At 37.2% G+C, this 24,265-nt stretch overlaps 2 protein-coding genes across 5 annotated transcripts; one reads left to right on the plus strand and one right to left on the minus strand.

Annotated features, from left to right (window-relative positions):
- Window positions 1-237: 237 nt before the first annotated feature.
- On the minus strand, window positions 238-14,163 carry LOC120635082 (ferritin subunit). Of its 2 annotated transcripts, XM_039905995.1 has the most exons (6): window positions 14,044-14,163; window positions 13,157-13,241; window positions 4,996-5,138; window positions 3,880-4,014; window positions 1,391-1,534; window positions 238-744 (listed from the first exon to the last, which is right to left on the minus strand). In XM_039905995.1, exons 2-6 carry the CDS (start codon window positions 13,221-13,223, stop codon window positions 589-591), a joined length of 645 nt encoding a protein of 214 aa, XP_039761929.1. In that variant the 5' UTR covers window positions 13,224-13,241; window positions 14,044-14,163; the 3' UTR covers window positions 238-588. The 2 variants fall into 2 exon arrangements, with proteins under 2 accessions (XP_039761929.1, XP_039761928.1); XM_039905994.1 differs by lacking the exon at window positions 14,044-14,163 and having other exon boundaries at window positions 13,157-13,463.
- Window positions 13,775-20,412, plus strand: LOC120635081 (ferritin light chain). Of its 3 annotated transcripts, none has more exons than XM_039905993.1 (5): window positions 13,775-13,913; window positions 15,413-15,522; window positions 16,190-16,423; window positions 18,467-18,651; window positions 20,216-20,412. In XM_039905993.1, the coding sequence occupies exons 2-5, from the start codon at window positions 15,417-15,419 to the stop codon at window positions 20,378-20,380; spliced, it is 690 nt and encodes a 229-aa protein (XP_039761927.1). In that variant the 5' UTR covers window positions 13,775-13,913; window positions 15,413-15,416; the 3' UTR covers window positions 20,381-20,412. The 3 variants fall into 3 exon arrangements, with proteins under 3 accessions (XP_039761927.1, XP_039761926.1, XP_039761924.1); XM_039905992.1 differs by having other exon boundaries at window positions 13,779-13,920; XM_039905990.1 differs by lacking the exon at window positions 13,775-13,913 and adding an exon at window positions 13,931-14,267.
- The last annotated feature ends 3,853 nt before the right edge of the window (window positions 20,413-24,265 follow it).

The raw sequence follows: 24,265 nt of genomic DNA on the forward strand, positions 1-24,265 counted from the left end.
GGTTGTTACTTGGTATGGGGGACAAACCATTATTACAGGAAAAATCCTTAGTAATAGACAGTTTTTGGTTTTTAAAATAATACGCAAATTGTGACGCAGGTATGATTTTATTATTTCCAAAAAAGGTTTACATTACATGTTCATATCCTCATTGAAAGGATAAAAAAAATTAAGAAAAACGGCGGGTAAATTGACATATTTTTTTACCAAAATAGTTAATAAAAAATACAAAGGAGAAAAAATTATTAATGTTTTATTTAAATATACTTATAACTATACTACATTTTTACATAACTTCTAGACAAGGCCTAAACTACTATTGACTTTTGTAATTATAGTGATAAAAATAAAATAAAATGTGCAAGATTTGTACTGCAAAATTACTCACAAAAACATCTATTTCAGAAACCTTCTTCTATTTGGTTTTTTTTAATGACTGGATTTACATATCTGGATTTTACCCAGTTCTATGTAAAATAAAGAAAATCTATTTGAAAAAAGAATGATTTATTTTTAAAGCGATAATAACAAAAGTGACGTATTCGTTTTCATACTAAATTATTAATGCTTGGACTCTGGGCTTTCGGCTTAGATGTCCATGCCAAGGAGTTTCTTGTCGAAGATGAACTCTCCCAAGGCGGCATGACGGTCCATCATCTTCTTGAGCGTGGAGGCCTTGCCAGCAATGTCGCGTTGCCCCTTGTATTGTTCTTCAAGGAAGTCGCCGGTCAGGTAGTCGACAAGCTGTCAAATTAAAAATTGGAACAGATTAAAAATATGAAAAAAACCTAGTCTATTTGTGACGTGATTATTATGTGAAACATCAAGTTAACAAAACCTTTGTAGCGATTTTTCTTAATTGCCAACAGCACTGTAGAAGAAATTTGAACTTTAAACCAAGGATATTAATTCCTTTTTACTCTGACGTTATAGAGCATCATACAAAACTTTTACCCCAAATTGTTTGCTCTTGTTTGCGCGCTTGTTTGCTCTGTATTCTTAGACTTGCTCGTATACGCGCTATATTTAAAAAAATACGTGTGCGTCTCGATCCACCAGACATAAGTGATAACTAAAACTAATCTAAGTTGAACCATTTATACAGTTTTTTTTTTAACTTGAGCATAGCCAGTTATTACTAAAATTTATGTATTTTAAAATGATAATGTAAGGGAAGGTTGTTTATAAATAAACTCTTTAATTAATTATAAAATATAGCTGTGGGTTAGAGTGAGAGGACGAGCTTGCCTACCGTATGCGTGAGAAAAAGGGACATATGCCAGACAAACTGGCGGCCGTAACGCGTCACGTAGCAAAACGAACGAACAAACTTCTTGAATTGCTAACAGAGAATACATTTAAAAAAAATGGCGGCAAAAAAAATGCTCACGTGATAATCATTGTTGTCGTTATCCTCACGATCTTGTTCGCACTTGATGATGACATTTCTGATGGCTTTGGTTACTTCGGTCTCCATTTTCAGGGCCTCTTCGAGCGCTGCCTGGCCAGATGCCCAGAATTTGTGTTCTGGGGGCTGCAAAAAAAAAAAAAAAAACATTCGAAGGATTCAATTACGAAAATTATGGCATCGTCATCATTATCAATATCGACCCACTACAGGGTCTCAGAATGAAGAGAGTTTTGGCCGCAGTCCATCACTCTGGTCGATTACCTTTGAGAAGGTTATAGACTCTCGGACATGCAGGTTTCCTACACCGTTACAATTAAAAAGCAAACAACTCCCGAAATAGGAATTGCTGTTGCGTCGACGACGTCTGCCGAATCGTCTAGTATATTTATATACAACGTGTAACAGAATTACGAAATAATATTGAAGGATGCGTAAGTATATTTCATAAGGACTCACCCTGTATAAATATTAAATCAAAAGAAGCATTTTTATTTTTCCATACAAACGAAAGCATTCTAAATGTTTGTTTATGACAACCCTATGAAGATAAATGACCGACACGCGCAAAGTACCTACGCTACGCGATGCGCACTTAGACCGAAGTTACATGATTTTAATTTTGCATGAGATATGTAATAGCTAGACTACGAGATTCGACGGCCGAGTGGCGCAGTGGGCAGCGACCCTGCTTTCTGAGTCTAAGGCCGTGGGTTCGATTCCCACAACTGGAGAGTGTTTGTGTGATGAACATGAATGTTTTTCAGTGTCTGGGTGTTTATATGTATATTATAAGTATTTGTGTATTATATTCATAAAAATATTCATCAGTCATCTTAGTACCCATAACACAAGCTACGCTTACTTTGGGGCTAGATTGCGATGTGTGTATTGTCAAAGTATATTAAAAATTATTATATTAAATAGCTGTATGTGATTTCTTTCCGTAAAAACTATGGCAGTGTTTTACTCAAAATCTATTAGGTTTTCGGTTTCACAGATAAGTCTCAAGGACAGTAAATAATGTACCTCTAAAGCCTGTGAAGTATTATTTCGGTTTTCATTTACACGTTGTATAAGACTATTGTTATAAGGGCATGACGGGAACCCAGGCAACGAAGCGGCAGACTCACTAGCTCGCCAAGCCACAACACTGAAGGTAGTAGGACCAGAACCGATCGTACCGATTCCGTTCAGTGAGTACAAAACATGGCTACATGAACAAACACAAAGGGTGCATTCCCAACTTTGGGCCAATGCAAAAGATTGTAAACAAACCAAAATAGCTTTCCCTAACCTAAACCAACAACTAACTAACAAACTACTCCGCCTGGATAGAAGCAAACTTAGGAAGGTGGTGGGAATCATAACAGGACATAGCTCCTTAAACAGACATCTTTCCATTATAGGTGTCACCGACAGTCCTCTTTGCAGAGCATGCATGGAGAAGAATGAAACACCTACGCACGTGATGCTGGAGTGCACGGGCGTGACAGAGCAACGCGAGATCTACCTGGGATCATCAGCCACTATCCCAGAAATCCTCAGCAACCTGGGCGGCATGCTGGGATTCTGGAACGAGCTTGGATGGCTGGAGTAGCGAGCAACACTGGGAAATTTCACGTACAACAAGCGAAGCGCTTACGTGCGGAAACTGCCCAGAAGAAGAAGAAGACTATTTGTGTAATGATCTCGGAACAACTTTCATTTCGCACCTGGTAATAAGTATTTTAAAATAGGCTTGCGTTTGAAGGCTTTAGTGTATGATGGAAAGCAATGACGTCCCTATTTGTCCACATTCCTACTGTTCGTCTATCTATATATATAAAAGAGAAAGTGTGTGGGTATGTTCCGTATAGGCTCCGAAACGGCTGGACCGATTTCAATGAAACTTTCAGGGAATCACCGGATTGACCTGGCGAGTAATCTTGTAAAGTTTGGTGACTTACGGAGCACTCCTATTTTTGAACTGTCAAACTGTCAAATACAGCTTTTATTTACTATGATGATATTCTATTGTTTGGTGTACATGGGTGTAGATAGTGATCTTCACCCGCTCGAGAAGAGAATAGAAGAGAATGAATACCGATAGAAATAAATGATTTAATATATTATGAGACTTAAATTAAAAATGTAATGATGTAAGTTTATTGTTTAAATAAAATAAAGCAAAATCTAGCCCGGCGAAGCGGGCTGGGTACGCTAGTATTTTATGAAAATTAAGCTATATTACTGTCGCTGAGGTATTCTTCTTATACTATAATTGTTTTTTCTCTACGCACGTTTCGCTCCGAAACCGGAGTATCCTCAGATGTTGACTTTACAATGAATAATTGTTAACAATTTGCTTTTTTCGTTAGTTATGTTTTTGTATACAATTGAAAGCAATTATTTGTGCAAATCTTAAATGTCTTTCTTTCTATAGACTCTTTATAACGATATTATAGGTAGAGACATTCCATTCCTCTTACCCTGATGGTGATCAAGGAGGTGACGTTGGTGGTGAGCTCTCCCCTCATCAGCAGGTACTCAATGAGCTTGAGAGCGTGTTCGCGCTCTTCGGAGCTGGCGTCGAAGAACATCTTAGCGAATCCTGGACGATTTACCTGTATAGCAGAAAAGGATTCAATAAATCTCGTTAAAACCAAGCCTGACTATAGCTAACTTCAGGGTGTCGGTTTTTCGTGACGGTGTGCTTCGCAAAAATTTACTCTCATAATTTTTCCCTAACGCGCCAAAAGAAGTATAACCTCAAAAAAAAGTTCGATTCTAGGCATGTTAAACTAGATGTTTAGCCAATTACGTTCTCAACATTTAAAAAAAAAAAAACCACTACATTAATAAATTTTATACCGAACGTATAAAACTTATTAATGAAGTAGGGTAACTAACGTCAAGGCGGCAAGACTAACATACCCTGTGGATAGTGTAACTAACGTCAAGGCGGCAAGACACAAAGGCGACCGTATCTAAGCGAATGAAGTTTCGTGCCAGCTCTTGCTAACATACCTAGTGGCGTAATGGCACTGGGTATGTTAGCACGAGCTGGCACATGGATATTATAAACGAAATCGACATCTTCACTTCACAATCGATATCGTTATCTTAATCGATATTAAAATCGATGTCACAATCGATATCGTAATCGATAACAATATCGATATCGAAATCTTAATCGATATTAAAATCGATATCGTACTCAATAAATATATCGGTATCGATATCGATATCTCAATCGATATCTTAACTTCACAATCGATATCGTAATCGATACCGATAATATCGATATCGATATTGATATAACGATCGATATCGTAATCTTAACTTTACAATCGATATCGTATTCTTAACTTCACAATCGATATCGTAATCGATAACTATATCGATATCGATATCTTAATCGACATCTTAATCAATATTACCGTAGCACTGGGTTTCTTACCAGGGTATGCTGTATAGCAGGGAAATTGCATAAAACGGCAAAAATCCTGATCATATACCAGTTATATATAAATTTTAGGGTAGGTGCTTTTGTGCATGTATGGAGTGCACGCCACTGATATACCTATATTAGATGAGGTACTCACAGAGTCCTTGGAGAAGTGCGCGCCCATAGCTAAGTACTGCACAGAAGCAGCTACCTCCATTTGGACCTGCTTGCGCACCGCGTTACGGCATCCGTGCGACATAGTGATCCATTGCTTCGGGATGGTGACAGGGTTCACGTTACCTGCGTAAAACGGAACGTGTAACTGAATTACGAAATACTGTTGAAGGATGCATAAGTCAATTTCATAAGCTACGCTGTTTTTTGCACGACTCATGATGAAAAATTTTTTTCGCCTCATTTCGGCGGCTATTTTTATTATTATAGCCTTGTTAGTTCACGGAATCAAGATATTTTGCATACTATTGTCGAGATAATTTAATGGAGATTAATTCCATACTTTTAAAAAATTGATTTACTGCAATAGAATTGGAAAAAAACACCAAAATAGGTCAAAAAAATTTCCTGTCCGTCATGTGTGAAACCCTTGTGAAAAAATCCATTCTTTGAGTTTTTTTTTTTAAATTTTAATCGACGATTGTAGGTCACTGAATGCGAATGATTAATAAATTCAGTGTAGTTTAATTGCAATTAATAAAAAACGAAAACTGCAAGACTGTATGTATATATCCATGTAAAATTAACATGGATGGTGATATATCTATATCTATAGATATTATGTACATTTTATTCCACCAGGGGCGCCTGTGCATCACTTTCCTAGTACAGCTGTTTTAAATTTTTTTTTTTCTTTTTTCGTATCGTAAGATCGTAAAGCACTCTCTGATGCTTCGCATCATGAGTCGTGCAACAATGTCTACAATTTGCCGGCCTTATCGCTTCATAGCGATTAAGAAGAACCTAAAAAAAAACTAGAAAAACTACGGCAGTGCTTTGCTCAAAAACTATTAGCGCTACGGTTATACAAATAAGTCTCAGATACAGTAAATAATGTACCTCTAAGGCATGTAAAGTAATATTTCGGTTTTCATTTAAACGTTGTATTTCGTTCTGACAGCACGTCTTAAGATGAAAATAATTGCTAAGTTACTTAGAGGCAGTCCATTGATCACGTGATATTTTTTATAACATTTAGTCTTTCCGTGATATTTGCCAAACCAAACAAACATGGGGGGGGGGAGACCCCCCCCTATCAAGTGTCACGTTAACAATGGACGGCCCCTTAGCAATTCTAATTTTGTGTGGATTATAAATGAATTATACATTTTACTTGGCACCTTATAAATGTTGTAAAAAAATACTTCTTGCTTTTTAGTAATACAAAAGTATATTTTTATTTTTCTTTGTATTTTTGTGCATTAATGTGTTTTTCTCCCACCGAAAGTTAGCCATTGAAAGCCATCTCTGTATATATTTAAAAAAAAAAACCTGTGTAATGGGCTCTTCTTAGACCAGCGCGCATTTGGAACCCACCTAGATTTAGTTTAAAGTTAACGAATGCAGTTATCACCATCACTGACATTAGTGTTAACATGTTAAATGTATGAACGCTTCATAAGTGCCTGTGATAAGGTCTACATTAATAAAGCATTTCTGAATTTGAATTTATAAAATTTATTTTTAAATCGTGTCTGTTCCGAAATTTTTTATATGCACTTTAAATTTATAAAATTGAATGCTATCTCTCCTAACCCGCCCAATAGGTGGTTAGGCCATACCCATCGGTTTATTCATCGTTTATCAGCTCATTTTCTATTCTCTCACAACAAAGTTATGCAAGCCACAAATCAATATAGGCACATCGATTTTGCGCAGTACCTACTGTTCAGATAAAATGGTGGGTAACACGCATGTGACCTGGACTGGGTCATTATCTAGAACACGTCGCTTCAGGCTTGTTTTACAACAGATAACAAACCAATCGCATCAATTACAAATAGGTATTTAAAGTATAAAACCGTTTTAAACTGTTGTGACAGAGTAGGTTATTATTGAGATCATAATATTTATTGGATAGAAGCAGGCGTTACTTTGCGGAAATCCATATATTATGAAAATTAAGCTTAATTTGCTATACTCCTCGAAAAGCCGGAGAATCTGTGTGATGTAATTTTTAATTTCTTTAATCCTTATACTCCTCTACACCAAACAGATCTTCTTTACAATGATAATTTACAATCTTAACAATAATTCATTGTAAAGTCAACATCTCCTGAAAATGCTCCGGTTTCGGAGCGAAACGAGCGTAGAGGTACATTGCCGAAGATCTGTTTGGTGTGGAGTATAAGGATTGAAGAAATTATAAATTACATTACAAAGATTCTACTGCTTTTCGCGGAGTACAGCAAATTAAGCTTAATTTTCATAATATATCATATTATTTGGTTTTTTTTAACTTTAAAATTACGACTAAACTATTCCCTGCATACCTAAGGGTAGCACCACCAAATTCAATCTGCTATCTGAAGATTTTGGATAAAATTAGTAATCTGACATTAATCTTGTGACGTCACAAAGCCATGACTCGCCCGCCATTGCCACACGATGTCACACTGCGTTGACCCTGGTTCACCCGCCCCTTATCGTGTGAGCGCGTCATAGAAGCACAAATACACTGCCTACCCAAAAAAATCATACAACTTATATAGAAAGAGAATTTTTCAATTTTATGCGATCTTCCTGCTTGATTCCTGCCCTGCTTTAAACCCCTATTTCTCTATCTCGTTAGGCAATATAACTTTTTAATAATCCTTTGAGTTTCCAATTATAGATAAAGCTCGCTTGCAACACATGCAAAAGATTTCCTATTTTATCTATATCTTATAATACCCTTCAATAATGTTTAAATTGTATTACAAGATAAGAACAGATAAAAGTGTTTCTAAACGATCCGAGATAAACGACGAGTGGCTGGATTAAGGGATTGTTACCTACATACTTTTTTATAAGAATCATCGAGCGAGCGAGCGATGTACCTATAGGATATAATATTGGCTTTGTTTCTGTCGGGTTTCCCAAGAAACATAGCTTCATACTTAATTTATACGAAAAATCCGTACCAATTTTATAAATACAAAAGCGCATTTAATGTAGGGCTACGTGAAATAAATAAATTTTGATTTGTATGCAAAGTCTGCCCGTTTGTTTGTTACCCAAGCTTTTTTCAACCGTAAGCCAAAAATGTAGAGGTTCATTGCTTTTTGATTGGTGGAACAACTCTTCCACCATTGGCTGAAATACATAAAAGATAAAGTCAGCCAATGTTTTTTGATGTTTCACGATCGGTTAAACAGATGTCGATTGCCGTAGAATTAAAGCGTCAAAATTGATATCGCCATGCATTTTACCCTTCGTTGGGTTCAATACATTTTAAAAGGTATAGAGCCAGCCAAAGTAATTTTAATTTTCGTAATCAACGCATAAGGGGTAGTCCCTTTCGGACTTTATTTTATTAAATAACTAACACTTTATAACTTTATAACTTTATAAAATAAAGTAGTGAACAGACTAAAAGAATACAAAAATTGCATGCATCCAAAGGCAGTCTTATCTCTTAGACGCTTTATATTTTTTTTTTTTTTTACGTGGGGAATCCCCATGGATACCAACAGACCCGGACCAGGTGCAATGGTTATGTCGGACTCTTACCGACTAAACCCCACGGTGTTCAAACACTTCGCCTGGTGACTGGGTTACGGGAACGCTTTCGCACACGACCGCGACCCAGCCAGCGGCGTCCGCTAAAGCGGACCCTTCTCCGGGGGCATTTCGTGCCCCCTCATTCGCCAAAGGCGCACTTTGAACACAGAGTGCGCCTTCCAGCACGAGGACCTATCTCCCACGGGCGGTAAATGTCCCCGCATCTATCGCCCGGAGGTCCTCCTTATGGAGGCAGGCGGCGGTCTTGTGCAAGCCGCCTGCGCCCGACTCTCCTGCGGCGGATCGGCTGGGAGTCCACGGCATCCTCTCTCAGCCGCTCCGCTGCCTCCTTCTGCGTCATCACGTCTTCGCAGAACGAGACTACCGCATCCCAAGACGTCTCACTGCGGGCCATGGCCCTGACCACAGCTTGCAGGGAGAGGTCTTGTCCCACTACCGCCACGAGTGCGGCCCGCTGCTCCGCCCAGCTCGGGCAATCGGCAAGCGTATGTTGCGCCGTGTCCACAGCGCAGCCGCACCCGTGGCACTCCTCGGTAGGTTCCCTACCGGCAATCTTGCACAGGTACTTTCCGAAACACCCGTGTCCTGAAAGCACCTGCGCAAGGTGGAAGGTCATCACCCCGTGTCTTCTCTCCACCCACTGCTGAAGCACGGGGCGAATCCCGTCAATAGTCCACAGACCTGCACCGGGTGACTCGAGCCTCTCTCGCCATTGGCGAAAGAGCTCGGCCTGCGCTAAACGCCGCCACCCAGTGACCCTCTCCGGCGAAGGGTGTTCTCCCCGCATTCGGACCTCCACCCTTCGCTCGTGCACACACACAAGCCAACACCTCCGCATCCAGGTCCCACGGGGGTGTCCCTGCCAACGCGCAGGCCGCCTCATGCGAAATGGTGCGGTATGCTCTGACCGCTCTTGCCGCCATGACCCGTTGCGGCCTTCGCAGCAGGGTCCTATTGCGGGCGACAAGAGCGTCCGCCCAGATCGGTGCTCCATACAGAGCCATTGACCGCACCACTCCTGTGTACAGGCGGCGGCAGCCAACGCCAGGTCCGCCCTAGTTAGGGAGGAGCCGACTCAACGTCCCTGCAGCCCCGATGAGTTTGGGGGCCAGGCGCCGAAAGTGCTCCTCGAATTTCCATCGGCTGTCGAGGACGAGTCCCAGGTACTTCATCGTTGACTCGACAGCGATGGAAACTCATATTAGCTTCACCTGTTTTGACCCTCTTCAAACAGTATGATTACGTTCAAACTTTATAGATATTATATTGAAAACCGATGACAACAAACTAATTTAATAAGAATATTCCTTTTTAAAATTTTTTTTAATTAGTAGATTAAATAACAGTTTAAAAAAAATTTAAAACACGCTTTTATAAATAAACCAAACTAGAAAGTAGAAATTAAATAAGAGTTTAAATAAAGTTTAAAAAACACGCTTTTTTATTTTTTTTATGCTCTAAAATGTGTAATCTTCACCATGTACTTTAATCAAAATCACTGTTTTGCCAATCACAACATTAATTTTTATTTCTTTACAACTGGGACAATATTTAAGCCATATGTGGTGATAATAAAGATTGGGAGCCATGTATCATAAATGTTTTGTTTGTTTGGAAACATTATTACACACACACATTTTATACAAAGTTAACACATACAACAATATAAACATAGAACAGAAAATGCGATTTGCAAAGGCAATCTGTTCTTCTTGATTGTTGTACCGAATTCCATTTTTTTTAAATTTACATTTAGTATTTTTTTTTAAAGTATTATTGATGGATCCAGCAGATGGTCTACAAACTAAAGACAGAGTCACTATGCAGAGCATTCAAGTAACATATCCTTACCCTTAAGTTTTTATAACCCGTACTGGAGATTTTCTTCATTTTATATCAACTGCATACCCTGTGCATACCGTCTATGCACGCCACTGGTGTCCATCAACTTATATTATGCAGTTATGACATGGCGAAAGTACTTCCCGAAAGAGTTCTACCACGAAAACATGTACTACATTTTATCAAGTGGTTACTGTACGATTGGTGAATTTCTTAACAATAAGGATTCTCTGGAGCAGGCCGCTCCGCTCATCTCTCACAAGATGGTAAAATTCTAAAGCTTGTAAACTGTAAAAAATTGTTGAAAAGAAGCATTCTGCCGAGTTTCTTGTCGGCTCATCTTGGTAGTATCTGCCTTCGGAACCGGTAGTAGAGTCACTACAAACAGACTGACTTGGCATTTCAAGTGCTTATAAACTGGGCCTACTTGAAATAAATGAAATTTGAATTACCTAGTTGAATTTTTTTGACGGCCGATTGGCAATTGCTGTCTGAGTCCTAGGCTGTCAGTTTGATTCCCATAACTGGATTTTTTTTGCATGATTAACTTGTTTTTCAATGTTGCTTTTTATGTATATATTATAAGTATATGTGTTTATACTAATAATATATAGATACATAAAAAGATTCATCAGTTATCTTAGTACCCATAACAAAAGCTACTCTTGCTTTGAGGCTAGATGGCGATGTGTATATTGTCTTAATGTGTTTATTTATTTATTTACTTCTATTTAAGTTCAAGTTGTAATAATCGGGATTGTAGTATGCCAAGCACAGCAGCCTTTTTTTACCTACATAATATGCTGTTATACTATGTTTATGCATAAGGTGCAGAACCGTTAGAGATGACATGCAATGGGTTTCCACTGCCTCTTCACAGTCCACATATATCCCAGAGCTTTGTTTGTGGAAGGCTTCATCTTTGTTTAGTTACCATCCTACCATCAAAGATATGCCTCTAACTGAGTTAGCGTACTGGTATGATGTTGTGTAGTGACCAATTAGGGGTACAGGTTTAATATAACTACTGTTGCATTCGTTTTACCGTCCAGTCCGTTATCATCTAAGCCTCCATCATCACTAACAGTAGGTGAGATTGCAGTCAGGGCCTAACTTGTAGTGCAAAAAAACGCTGTTACTGTTGCCATAGATAAGAAAGTAAAGTAAAAACTTTTTTTAATCTTTATATATTTGTATTTGCTATATATTTTTAGATGGTTGCCATAGATAAGCAAGTAAAGTAAAAACTTCTTAGGCTAATGTTTTTTTTAATTTGTATTTATTTTTATTTGCTATGTATTTTTAGATTGTTGAGGTATAATTAGACTTTGATACTATGATACTATGACTTATATTATGCAATAGGGTGTCTACTGGAAGTCTGCACGTGCCCCAGAACTTTAGGGTGTGTGTATAACAGTCATTAAAGAGTAAAAAATAAATAAATACCATTAAAGGTTTGTGTTTTTATTCATTGGTATTTATTTATATATGGTAGGTATTTTTAGATTGTTGTGATGTATTTATAGTATTTTTTTTATGTTAGTATCTTTTAGTTTTTATATTAAGACTTTTGGTAGGCCTTGTTGCTTGATGCAAATAAATAAATAGAAAATATTGATAGGATATGTGTGGATCTAAAAACTCTACATGTCTTAATGAACTTTAAGGAATATCAAGTTAAAGGGCGAGAGAGAGAGAGAGAGAGAGAGAGAGATAATACTGATAATAATCGTAATAGTTATTTCAAAAGTTCTTTGCCTGACATTCATAAATGCTATTATTATGATTAAATTAAGACTAGGTACCTGACATTGAAAAATTGCATATATTTTTAGAAGTACTAATACTGGTGTAATTGGTTTTATTTCGTTTGCAATTAGGTATGTACCACACAGTTATTTAAGAATTGGCACTATGTTCTAGATAGTAATTTATTAGGTAGCTACAAAGTATGCTATTACTGTCCTGTAATATGATATTGGAAAAGAGCAACCTGCCAATTTTCATGACAGTTTTTTTTTTCTGTAGAATCTGCCTTCCCAACCGATTAACTGACTTGAAGTTTTAAAAGTGCTTATAAAGTAGGTCTAATTGAAATAAATTTACAGCGTGTTCCAATTAAAATTACAATTACACTTACATGTATATTTAAGCCCTAATTACCATAGATAACCCTTTATATATCCTCACACCTTGCAAAACCAACCAAACTTCTAAGCCCAATAATAATTTGCTAGTGTTTAAATGTTTCAACTTTTATCACATCTGGTAAAAGTATGAACAACATTCAATTTTTGATTATGTTTAGATGACTTAATATTTTGATTTAGACTGAATATGGGTTACTAATGTTTTGCATAACAAAAGTGATTCTCTGCCTCTACTACCATCACTTAAAGCAGTGCTATTCTATTATTGTTGATTTTATGCTTCAGAAACATAATCGTCATTATAGGATAGGTGTAGGCAAGTTAAATTAACTGTTGTTTAACCTTTAAATAATAAAACTGCTAAAAGAGGGTAGAAGTAAGTAAGAACTTAATAATACTCTAGTTAATACTCTCATTTGTTTTATAAAGATCAATATAAATAAACGTGGAGCCTTAATCAAAATCGGAATCTATTTCATTTGGAGAAAGGTAGCTTTTTTTAAATTATCGTACGTAGAGGTATCAAAGTCATGCCGTAACCTTTGTTATCATAAGCACAAAGCAAAAGAAAAAAAAACAACTTACATTGTGTGGCGAAGGCTGATGAGCAGACAGCCAAAACGGTCGCGATGATTAGCAAAAAGGTCTTCATGTTTCCTTTTTTCTTTTTCTAAAATAAAATCACAGATACTTTGACGATGAAACAAGTTTGCACTGCAACGAACAGACGATAGATATTGTAAGAAGCCTTTACACTCACTGGCGCAGAAGGCGACTATCAATACGAAGTATAACGAAAGACAAGGGCTACCAGCGAATGTTCTGAATTAAAAATATTGAACTACGCAGCGATAACGATACCACCTCGTGTTGACAAGTGGTTCACAATGAAAATGACACACGATGTTAGAATGAGATGGAAGATTCCCGTACAAAAGTCCCCCGAGGTTTTGTGTTCCAAGCGTTTTATGGAATATTTCTTCGGCCAAAACGGGTTTTTGTAACGCCTCGGAGGATTTTTTGTACGATATTTACATTCTTCAACTCATAAGATGGGTTCCAATAATTAAATAAAGGAAAAAAAATATTTGGAACCGGTGATAAATTGTGTCGAAATCCCTTGGAACACAAAACCTCAGCATTATCAGATAGTGCGAGTAGGTTAGACGACGTCACTTGCAACTCATTGAGGGGGTGAGGTGAAGGGAGGCAAGACGTATTTCTATACCAGCTATCAAAGTTTACTCACATTAATGGTATTTACATACAAAAGAACAGAGGTAATTCTTAAATACATCCGCGTATGAAATTGAAATTTGTAACACAATCTTACAAGGAAAAAGTGAGTGGTGCGTTAATATTTGTTTAATGCTAATTTCCTTTGTTCCTGTGCACTTTTCGGTAAATTAGTTCCAAGAACTGGTCACACAGCGTTTAGTAGCGAAGTTCACGGGGAGATAAAATTAAAGTACCTTTGTATTCGGTCGCTGTCAGTCGGTAAACTACGCGGAAAAGCAGTGATAAAGCACTAATATACTTTGTTTTGTCTCTTCGGAGAGTTTATTACATCGGGTTCTTCGTATTGGAAGTCGCCTTCTGCGCCAGTGTGTGTAAAGGCTGCACTTTTGACGGAGCTATCTATCACATTTGCAATTCTATTCTGAATATTTTGTTTCGAACATCGCATTAAATTAAGGTAAGTTATTTTTATTTTTCTCATAACTGCGGCTGTTTGTCACTTGTCCTTTGTCGATTAATTAATCCATTGACCTTAAAAACGTAGTGTTCGAAATTTGAATAGCCACCAAAGTAATTTAGCGTTTATAAATTAACCATTGTCAACTACCGTCAACAATTTGCCCGAGTTTTAAAAATCACAGAGGTTATAAACTAGGTGCGACCAGAAAGTTTCTATCAATAGGATAATATTATATGTTTCTCCATTGTTGCGTGTATTATTATTATATATTATTATAAGTATCGAAGAGTATTTTTAGAGTAGCTACAACTGGTTTGTCGCCAAAACAAAATCGAAATAATACTATGCAGTTAAACCCTATTTAGGATTTCATGTGACTTTATGTGGCAAGAACTGCCATGTACTGTGGAAAACCTATGATCAAAAGAACTTGAATAAATTAACAAATTTGTTCTAATGAGTTTATTTATATGTATTTGAAGCCTTTTTGAAAGTTAGTTAATTACCGTAACTGAAGATATATTATCATTATCTTTACCTATAAGCCTATAAACATCTTGACTGGTTTGTAAAGGCCTTTCTTAGCAGAGCGGGTTTTATGAACTGCTCCAATGTTGAGTTAGTAAGCTTAGTATATTTGCATCATCTGAGTTTGCCACAAGACTGAAGTATTGACAATGCAACCATATTTATAAAGAATTCTATCATGAAACTATCGAAAACTTGTTAATAATAATATAATTTCATATTTAATAATTTCATTTCATATTTAAAATACTTTCTTGCAAACTATTCAATACACCAAAACTACTGATCCAAAATGGCTAAAAAATTTAATTACTTTTCATCCCGAAAAAAATTACGGTTCGCGCGGTATTTAGGGACAAAACCAAAAAAAGCGGACGAAGCCGCGGGCAACAGCTTGTATTGAATAGTAATTAATAATGCATTTGTCAAAGTTTGATTATTTACCCACTTAAGAAAATTACTGTAATATACACAAAAACACTTCAAATAATATATTAAAAAAAAATATTTACTGTCTTATCTTTTTTTTGTTCGCTAGTTAGTTACCACACTATCAACAGGACCCCTGATACTAGTTATGAGACTATAGCACTAAATGATATATATTGTTGTAGAACGATGAAGGCTGTGATCGCTTTTGCATGCCTCCTGGCTGCGTCTGCCGCTGCGGATGTGTGCTACAACGAAGTCTCCATGGAATGTGGCCGGGCCACCAGCAGCCTAGGTAAGGGTTCAACACCATTACCTTGACAGAAAGATATTGTTTTCATTGTAATTAGACCGAGCAATGTCCAACCTGACGATATATGCCTTGATTTTGTGTGATAGTACGTTTCATTTATCTTGAAAGCCATTACAGAGTACAACGGTTCCAAAGCCAATGCAAAAGAATTTATAAGGCCTTGCCAAATTTATCTTTCAGATAATATCTTTATAATAAAGATCACTGATGAGGGATATTTCACTGCTCCCTTCTTGTCTTTTATTAATTTTTTATGATTTTTATTTGATGATAATTATTTATTTTATATATTTTGTTTCATATTTAATCTATTATATTATTTTTAAGTTAATATTATTTTTATACATTACTAAACGTGCCCTGCGGCTTCGCCCGCGTAATTTTGGGAGGCAGCGTACTGCTACATAGTCTACACCTATAGTCATATATGAGATTTAGAGATTTTTCACAAACAAATTTTTATCTTATGTAATATATTATTTCTAATACCTGCAAGAATATGTATAAAAAGTTTCATGAAGGTCGGTTTAGTAGTTTTGCGCGTGAAAGCGTAACAAACAAACTTACATTCACATTTATAATATTAGTAGGGATAGGGAAGTGTAGTAATTGTGGGTTTAATATTTAATATTTTATTTCTACCTACCAGCGCTGCCTAGCTGTAACGCCGTCTATGGCAACTTCGGTCGCCAAGGCAACGTTGCGAACGAGATGCAGGCGTACGCAAACTTGCACCTGCGCAGGTCATACGAGTTCCTGCTGTCGTCCGCGTACTACAATAACTATCAGACAAACAGACCCGGCTTCAGCAAGCTTTTCAGGAAACTAGCAGATGACTCCTGGGCCAAAACTGTCGAGATTATAAAGCATGTCACTAAGAGAGGTGCGTGATTTTATTGTATTTATTAATTTATTAACAGCAATCCCAAAATACATATTACTTTTTTTTATGACATGACTGATATGCAAGTAACTTACAAGCGCATATAGAATGGACAAAGAGTTATGTAAACTAAATTTTATAAAAAAAAATGTAATATTATCAAAATTAAGCTTAATTTGCTATACTCCGCGAAAAGCAGGAGAATCTGTGTGGTGTAATTTATAATTTCTTCAATCCTTATACTCCACACCACACAGTGGTTGACTTTACAATGAATAATTGTTAAGTCAACAGTCATTGTAAAGTCAACATCTCCTGATGATGCTCCGGTTTCGGAGCGAAACGTGCGTAGAGGGTGTATTGCCGAGGATCTGTGTGGTGTGGAGTATAAGGATTGAAGAAATTATAAATTACACCACACAGATTCTCCTGCTTTTCGCGGAGTATACCAAATTAAGCTTAATTTTGATAATATATCATGGATTTCCGCAAAGTAACAAAAAAATGTAACCCACCGATAAGTGTTCGGTGAGTTTTTTCCTAAAACCTGTGGCTGAATCATAGAACAGTTCGATAGCTGTTGGATAACTCGGTATATCTGTCTTTGTTATTTTTACTTATTAAGTTTTTTTTTTTCATCTACCCACAACAATTTTAACCCTGGTCACTTTATATATTCATTATGGAGGGTAGAGGTAAGGAGGATCATCTGTGTATATGAAAAAGTGTCATCAAAATGTATTAAATTAGGATGGCGCCACATTTGCATCAAGGTAACTCTTAAAAGAAGCGCCAAATATAAATATTGTTAGAGTAGGCTTGAAAAATAAACAAGGAAGTAGGGTTATACATGACAACATGATTCCTAAGGAAATTCTTGACCTACCAATGCATACATTTAAAAATGTGTAAAAACGCATCTAGTACAGCGAGGTTACTATACATTTGATGAATTCCTCAATGACAAGGTAGAATGGAAGCAGCCAGCCTCGCTCTCATCTCCCGCAAGATAGCAAAATGATTGTAAATGTTGATGTTGGAAAAGAGCAACTACTGAGTTTCTTGCCGGCTCTTCTCGGTAGAATCTGCTTTCCGAACCGGTGGTAGAGTCACACAAACATGCATACTTGACGTTTCAAAAGTGCTTATAAAGTAGGCCTACTTGAAATAAATGAATTTGAATTTGAATTTATATTTACTACAATATTTTGTACAACGTAAGTTGTTGAAATTCTCAATAATTAACTACTTTAGTCGATAATGACATTAAATTTTTTAACTCGGCATACTTCAACTCATCTACGATTGCTACATTCATACCATACCCTGCGCATCCACCAGCGCCATTGTGGAGGATTTTTGAACTGTTATTTAGCGCATACACTGGACACTTTTTCAAACTTTTCTCCCATATAAGATGACTCTCCTTACCTCTACCCTCCATAATATTCATTTTCGTTATACTTCAAACACAATGGCGGACACGAGGGGGAGTATCGAACATGGAACGCATTATGTTGGCAAATGGTGTAACATGGATCTGAAGTGAAGCAACTACTGACTCCAAAGTCCTTAATTTAAGTTAATTAGTAGAGATAGCAACGTTGGTAAATAAACAAATTAATATACCTACACAATATAACAAAGTCTTAAAAACAATTGTAGTAAAAAAAATATTAATTATAAATATAACCTAAAATAAACTATTTAAAACTAAATAAAATCTAAAACGTCCTCGAAACCACCGCAGCGACGCACAGTTCCTGAGATGCTGGCAGCATTGCCCCTTTGGATGGCCAAACTAATTCGTTGGCCAAGGTAACTGCCCGCTCTAGGATCACCGGAAGACTCGATAACCCTTTTCGATATACCTACATAACTTAAGATTTGCATTAAACATGTATACAATTCTGTCAAGTTTTATGCAAATAAATGAACTTAAATTTATTTATAAAACTTGCTAAAAGGTATAAAATTGAAGATACACACACGCAAAGAGCAAAATAATTACTTTTACACTAATAAACCGTTTATTCTTCCCAGGTGGCACCATGGACTTCCACAGCCGTAGTACACAGGAGGCCGTTGAAGAAAGGAACAACACCATCGAGCTACAAGAGCTGGAATCCCTCGCTAGGTCTCTCGACATACAGAAGGAGCTGGCGGAGCGTGCCTTCTTCATCCACCAGGAGGCCACCAGAAACAATCACAAGACTCACGACCCTGAGGTGAGATCCCATGACATTTGATAATTTGGCAGCCCGTTGACCCTGGATGTCCCAGGTCTCCCGACTGCACCTATCTTGCTTACTTTTCGTTTCCTTATCACGTTCATCCCAACCTTGTGTTAACAATACACAAAAACTTCAATCGTACACAAGCTGATTGACACAGGGTGTCACTTTTTTCTTGCAAGCACTGCGAAGGGTTTAAAGGCGATGGTTTCCACTTACCATTAGGTGGGCATCCGTCAATTTAATATTTATTTTTTTAAATATTTATTGACGTGACAACGTCTTATAATTCCATGGAGCCGGCTGCACGCACTAAAAAACATGACGTATGCGGCGTTACCTCGCTCTGAGGCGTTCCATTCAAGGCTTGAAGTGCAAGCGAGAGCGCGGAACGAGCGACAAAGAGGCACAGTCGGCCTCCGCGTTCGACGTCTGTCTCTCTCCTACTTGAGTGAGCGATGCGTTCGCGTGGACAGCTTCTATACAATAATACATTTACATGTTTTCGGCAAGGATAAAATGCAGTGAAAATGTGGTGTCAATTGTTTATAGCAACGATAGTATCTATCAAACAAATAAAATTTAAATTTTCTTTTGAAAACTGCAACCATTCCATATCAGTATTTTCTTACGACGTTGTCACGTTCAACTATCGTCAGTAACCCGACTTTACAGACAACCAATTTTTTATCATAGGTACAAGTACAAGTAAAGTAAAGTAAAGCAATTATAATAATTTTAAAACCAAATGCGTACTTATATTGGTGTGTATGTAATAAATATATAATGGTGCAATTTTAAATCTACTGTCCCTGATTTAGGTAAAAACTTGTATAACAGGCGACAGTGCTCTCCTTAAATTGTTGTCTCGATGATTGAGTGTATGATGAATTTTTACCACAAAAAATACAAAGTAACGATTATTATTAGCGCGGTGGAAAGGTAAAGATAAACTTTTTCCCTGGCACCAATCTAGTCAATTTTGGCACCCGGAACACCACCACACTCAGCAAAATAATGTGTATATCAATGAGTGTCAAACGATATGACCATCTGTTTATCAAAGCAGGTAACCTTAACCCGAGGAATACTAGGCACGTTAGCAGACTAATACTTACACATAAACCCAACTCTGCTTCCTACCTCAAAAGGAGTAATGCCATGTGCGTAAGAATGTATAACAAATTGCCTCTTGGTTTGCGTGACTTAACACTTGAACGCTTTAGGAGGGATTTCATTAACACAGCAAAAGTGCTGTGTTAATGAAATGTTGGCTATGAATAAATAAATAAAAAATATTTAAAAATAAAAATAAATTCAGAAAATTACATAACAATTGACATCAATATTTAAATTATATAATTTTTTGTTTTAGTTAAAATATGACTTATGAATATGGCTTCAATACGATTTTATTTTTTAATATGTAACTGTTTGTAAGCTATGTAAGTACTGCTTGAATTGCACGCCTGAAATGGCAAACTGTAAGCCCCAAACTTTTAGCTCATAAGACCATTTATGCAATAAATAAATTATGAATTATGAATGTTTTCAACAGATCGCACAGTACCTAGAGGAAGAGTTCATTGAAGACCACGCCAAGACCATCAGGGATCTGGCCGGCCACACCTCCGACTTGAAACAGTTCATCACCAACAACGAGGGCAAGGACCTTTCAATCTCCCTCTTCCTCTTCGACGAGTACCTACAAAAAATTGCTTAAACAATGCTCAAAAATAAATTTTCAAAATTCTCCATTTTGACTTACAAATTAATACCTACCTACCTACCAATTTAGTAGAAAACACTGTGATCAAAGGAGGAGTCAAATTTAATTTATATGGTGATTAAAAACTACCAGTATAGTAGAAAAGTGGTAGAAACTAGAGCCTGGCAACACCGTTGCATACAAAGTAACTGGCTGTTAGCGTGTTAAAGAAATAAAAATTAAGTTCAAAAATTCTATTTTAAGTGTAGATTAGTTACTATTATTTTTCAGTTATTTTCAAATAAATATTAATTAACCACCGGTGTCAGTGTTTTATTTGCTTTTGATTTAAATAGGAGCTGAGATTGAAATTTTATATTTTCTGTGTAAATTATTACCTATTTCAGTTTGCCATTGGTACCTAACCTATGTAAGCGCATTGGGTACTAGCTCAACTATACTTTCAGGGGGCCGAATTCGATTCCCAGCACCATTGATTTTTCTAAGTTATGTGAGTTTTAAGTAATTAAAATATCACTTGGTTCAACGGTGAAGGAAAACATCGTTAGGAAACCTGCATACCTGTGAGACCTACATAATGTTCTTAAAGGTGAACTTGGTGTACTACAAACGCTTCCGGGAACGTTATGTTGAACTCGGCGCGTATGTTTTACAATATTTACTCTCGCTCGCAATATACCAGTCGTTTTCAAATATGGTACTTGAACATCGGATTGAAGTGGTTCTTATTTACATTGTTTTAATGCTCAATTTCGCCTGAAATTCTGTAGCTCTGGCATTCGATCTGTCGTTTATAAAACAAAAATCAGAAGTATAAGATTAGCGACTCTAATGCGATTGACATTAGTACTTCAACGAAGTTACTGATTAATACTTGAAAATCCGTGCCTACGTAGCCTTAGTACAAGATCGTTTCGCTCGCAATTGAGTCGTTTTCACATATCAAACACTGTACCGTCAAATTAAAATGGACCTAATATCAGTCATACTAGAGTTGCAAATCATGTACTTCTGCTTTTTGTTTTGCAAACATTCTATCAAAAGCCCGAGCTAAATAATTGTAGGCGAACTTGAGCCAATGAGATGCACTAACAACATGCATATAACACGTTTTTAAACATAGCACACACACAAAAACATGGACTGATATGCACGTCAATTACAAGTTTTTTTTTTTTTTTTATGTTGACGATAGGCCAGCGCTTGACGACAATCATGCCCGTTAGAAAGCAATGATGAGGTCTAGGTTGGAGCACGCTTGCCTAGAAAAAGCCATTCACTCTAGCCTTGAAGGTACTCAAATTATACGTGGCAGGAAACACAGTTGCCGGGAGGGCGTTCAACATCTTAGCGGCACGTATCAGAAACGTGGATAAAAAACGTTGCGTGTTGATGGAATATCAACCACATAAGGATGCCACTGCTCACGGCGTCTCGCTATTCTGTGGTAGAACGGGGAATTAAGTGCACATAACATTGACAAAGCGTCGTGTAAACTTAATTTAACAAAAAATTTAACTCACCGATAAGTGTTCGGTGAGTTTTTTTTCTAAAAGCAGTAGGTGAGTCATGGAAGACATCGATGCCAGGTATCTTTTTAGATAACTCGTTGTATTTCGCACAAATACTTATAAATAGGCGCTTGTTATTGAAATAAGAACCATTTCACTCCGATGTTCAAGTTTCCATACTCGAAAACGACTTCAATTGCGAGCCAGCAGATCTTGTTACGCTTTGTACCTCAACCCAGCTCAGACGTAACTCACATCTCCGTATTAATCGTGTCAAATAATTACTAACAAGTACTAAATTTTATGGAGTGACTTCACTACCTATTCGAGAAAATCTTTACTAAAGTGGAAAGGTTTTGGATGCTTCAATATTAGTGTACACGATTTCTGTATGTTGTTGATAAAATAAATAAATAAATACACCCATCGCCATCTAGTCCCAAAGTAAGCGTAGCTTGTGTTATGGGTACTAAGACAACTGATAAATATTTTTTATGAATAATATACATAAATACTTATAATATATAGATAAACACCCAGACACTGAAAAACATTTATTTTCATCACACAAATATTGTCCAGTTGTGGGATTTGAACCCACGGCCTTGGACTCAGAAAGCAGGGTCGTATAAGTACCTACGCAAAGTAACGATTAAATAAACGTACATAAACATGCATCTTACGTCATCATCATAAATATTATCAACAAAATACCGGCCCACTATAGGGCACTTTTCTCCTCAGAACGGCTAGCGTGGCCAGGAGACAATCATATCCCCGGGGAAAGGATAAAAATTTATATTCTCCCACAGCTGTATAAAGTCTCAGAGCACTGGCGCACGTGTGGAAATAGTATACACATAATATATATGTAATAATAAACGGGGCTATTGTTGTTTTTTGGTTTCCGACATTCAGTGGCGTTCACAGGGCTTTTGACCAGGGTATGCAAAAAGCAGGTACATGGCATAAAATGGAAATTTTCCCCTCCAATATGACTTATATAAAATAATTTGGGTATGCAGTGCTTTTCTGCATGTATGAAGTGCACGCCACTGGCGATAGTTCTTCCCCGGATGAGCTCTGTCACAAAAAGGTCTACTACCATAAAATCTCTCTGGTGAAAAATAGGTCAGTGAATCTATTACAATAATATTGTATGCCATACGCGATGATAAATAAATATATATAAATATACTACGATAATACACACATCGCCATCTAGCCCCAAAGTAAGCGTAGCTTGTGTTATGGGTACTAAGATAGCTGATGAATAATTTTTTTAAGAATATAATACACATAAATACTTACAATATACAGATAAACACCCAGACACTGAAAAACATTCATGTTCATCACACAAACATTTTCCAGTTGTGGGAGTCGAACCCACGATCTTGGACTCAGAAAGCAGTGCCCACTGCGGTGATAGCCAAGGCTATCATCGTTGACGGCCGAGCGGTTCGATTCCGGGAACGCACTTCTAACAGCTCAGAGTTATGTGCGTTTTTAATTCGTGCCAATAAATATCACTTGCACGATGCAGGCAAACATCGTGAGGAAGCCCGCATGCCTGAGAGTTTTTTATTAATTTAGTTTTCTTACTTTATCTTATTTTATATGCTTGTAATTACCAGTTTCATAAAATACAATTTTTGAAAAAAAAAAAAAAAAGGACAGCCCTGCTTCTTCGATTTGATACATCGGCCAGGCTGTTCTCCCTATACACATAGATAAACTAAAACTATAAAATTTACACACTTCTAAAAATTTAAAATCTACTAGTAGTGTTAAATCGCTTGAGGTCACTCAGGATGGAGTTTACCATGTCAGTGTAAGATCGCAAGGCAGATCTTTTTCGCATCAGAGAGCGCAGCTCATAGGGGGACACCCCAAGGTGCCTGCGAAGGAACTCATGGTCCAGGCGGAGTCTTCCGAAGCGGGGACATTCCCGAAATTCATTCATTCAAGGGTTTGGCTGGTGGAGTTGTCACACGGGCACTTATCGTCAGTGGTGATGTGGAAGCGGTGTAGGTAGTGTTTGTTGTATGCGTGCCCATGCCTGAGAGTTCACCAAAGGCGTGTGAAGTCCACCAAATTGCACTTGGCCAGCATGGTGGACGACCGCCCAAACCCTGCTCGGTCTGCAGGGCTAGCACGGGCAGGAGACAAAAATTATATCCCCCTGACACAGTGGCGTGCACTCCATACATGCACAAAAGCACTGCATACCCTAAACTTTTTGTATGACTGATAAATGCGAAGGATTTTTCCATTTTATCGCACCTTCCTTCTTTATGCATACCCTGGTCAAAAACCCAGTGCACGCCACTGCGGGCCTGACAAGGGATATAACTAACGTGTCCAC

Source organism: Pararge aegeria, chromosome 26 (genome assembly GCF_905163445.1).
Source record: "Pararge aegeria chromosome 26, ilParAegt1.1, whole genome shotgun sequence".
Lineage (NCBI taxonomy): Eukaryota > Metazoa > Arthropoda > Insecta > Lepidoptera > Nymphalidae > Pararge > Pararge aegeria.

Bases quoted from the DNA above. Each gene is read 5' to 3' on its own strand.
- LOC120635082 (XM_039905995.1), bottom strand. From the start codon at position 13,223: ATGAAGACCTTTTTGCTAATCATCGCGACCGTTTTGGCTGTCTGCTCA. The intron at 5,139-13,156 runs GTAAGTTGTTTT...CGTTTTACGCAG, and splicing joins ATCAGCCTTCGCCACACAAT to GTAACGTGAACCCTGTCACC. The intron at 4,015-4,995 runs GTGAGTACCTCA...TCTGCTATACAG, and splicing joins CGCACTTCTCCAAGGACTCT to GTAAATCGTCCAGGATTCGC.
- LOC120635081 (XM_039905993.1), top strand. From the start codon at position 15,417: ATGAAGGCTGTGATCGCTTTTGCATGCCTCCTGGCTGCGTCTGCCGCT. The intron at 16,424-18,466 runs GTGCGTGATTTT...TATTCTTCCCAG, and splicing joins AAAGCATGTCACTAAGAGAG to GTGGCACCATGGACTTCCAC. The intron at 18,652-20,215 runs GTGAGATCCCAT...TGTTTTCAACAG, and splicing joins ACAAGACTCACGACCCTGAG to ATCGCACAGTACCTAGAGGA.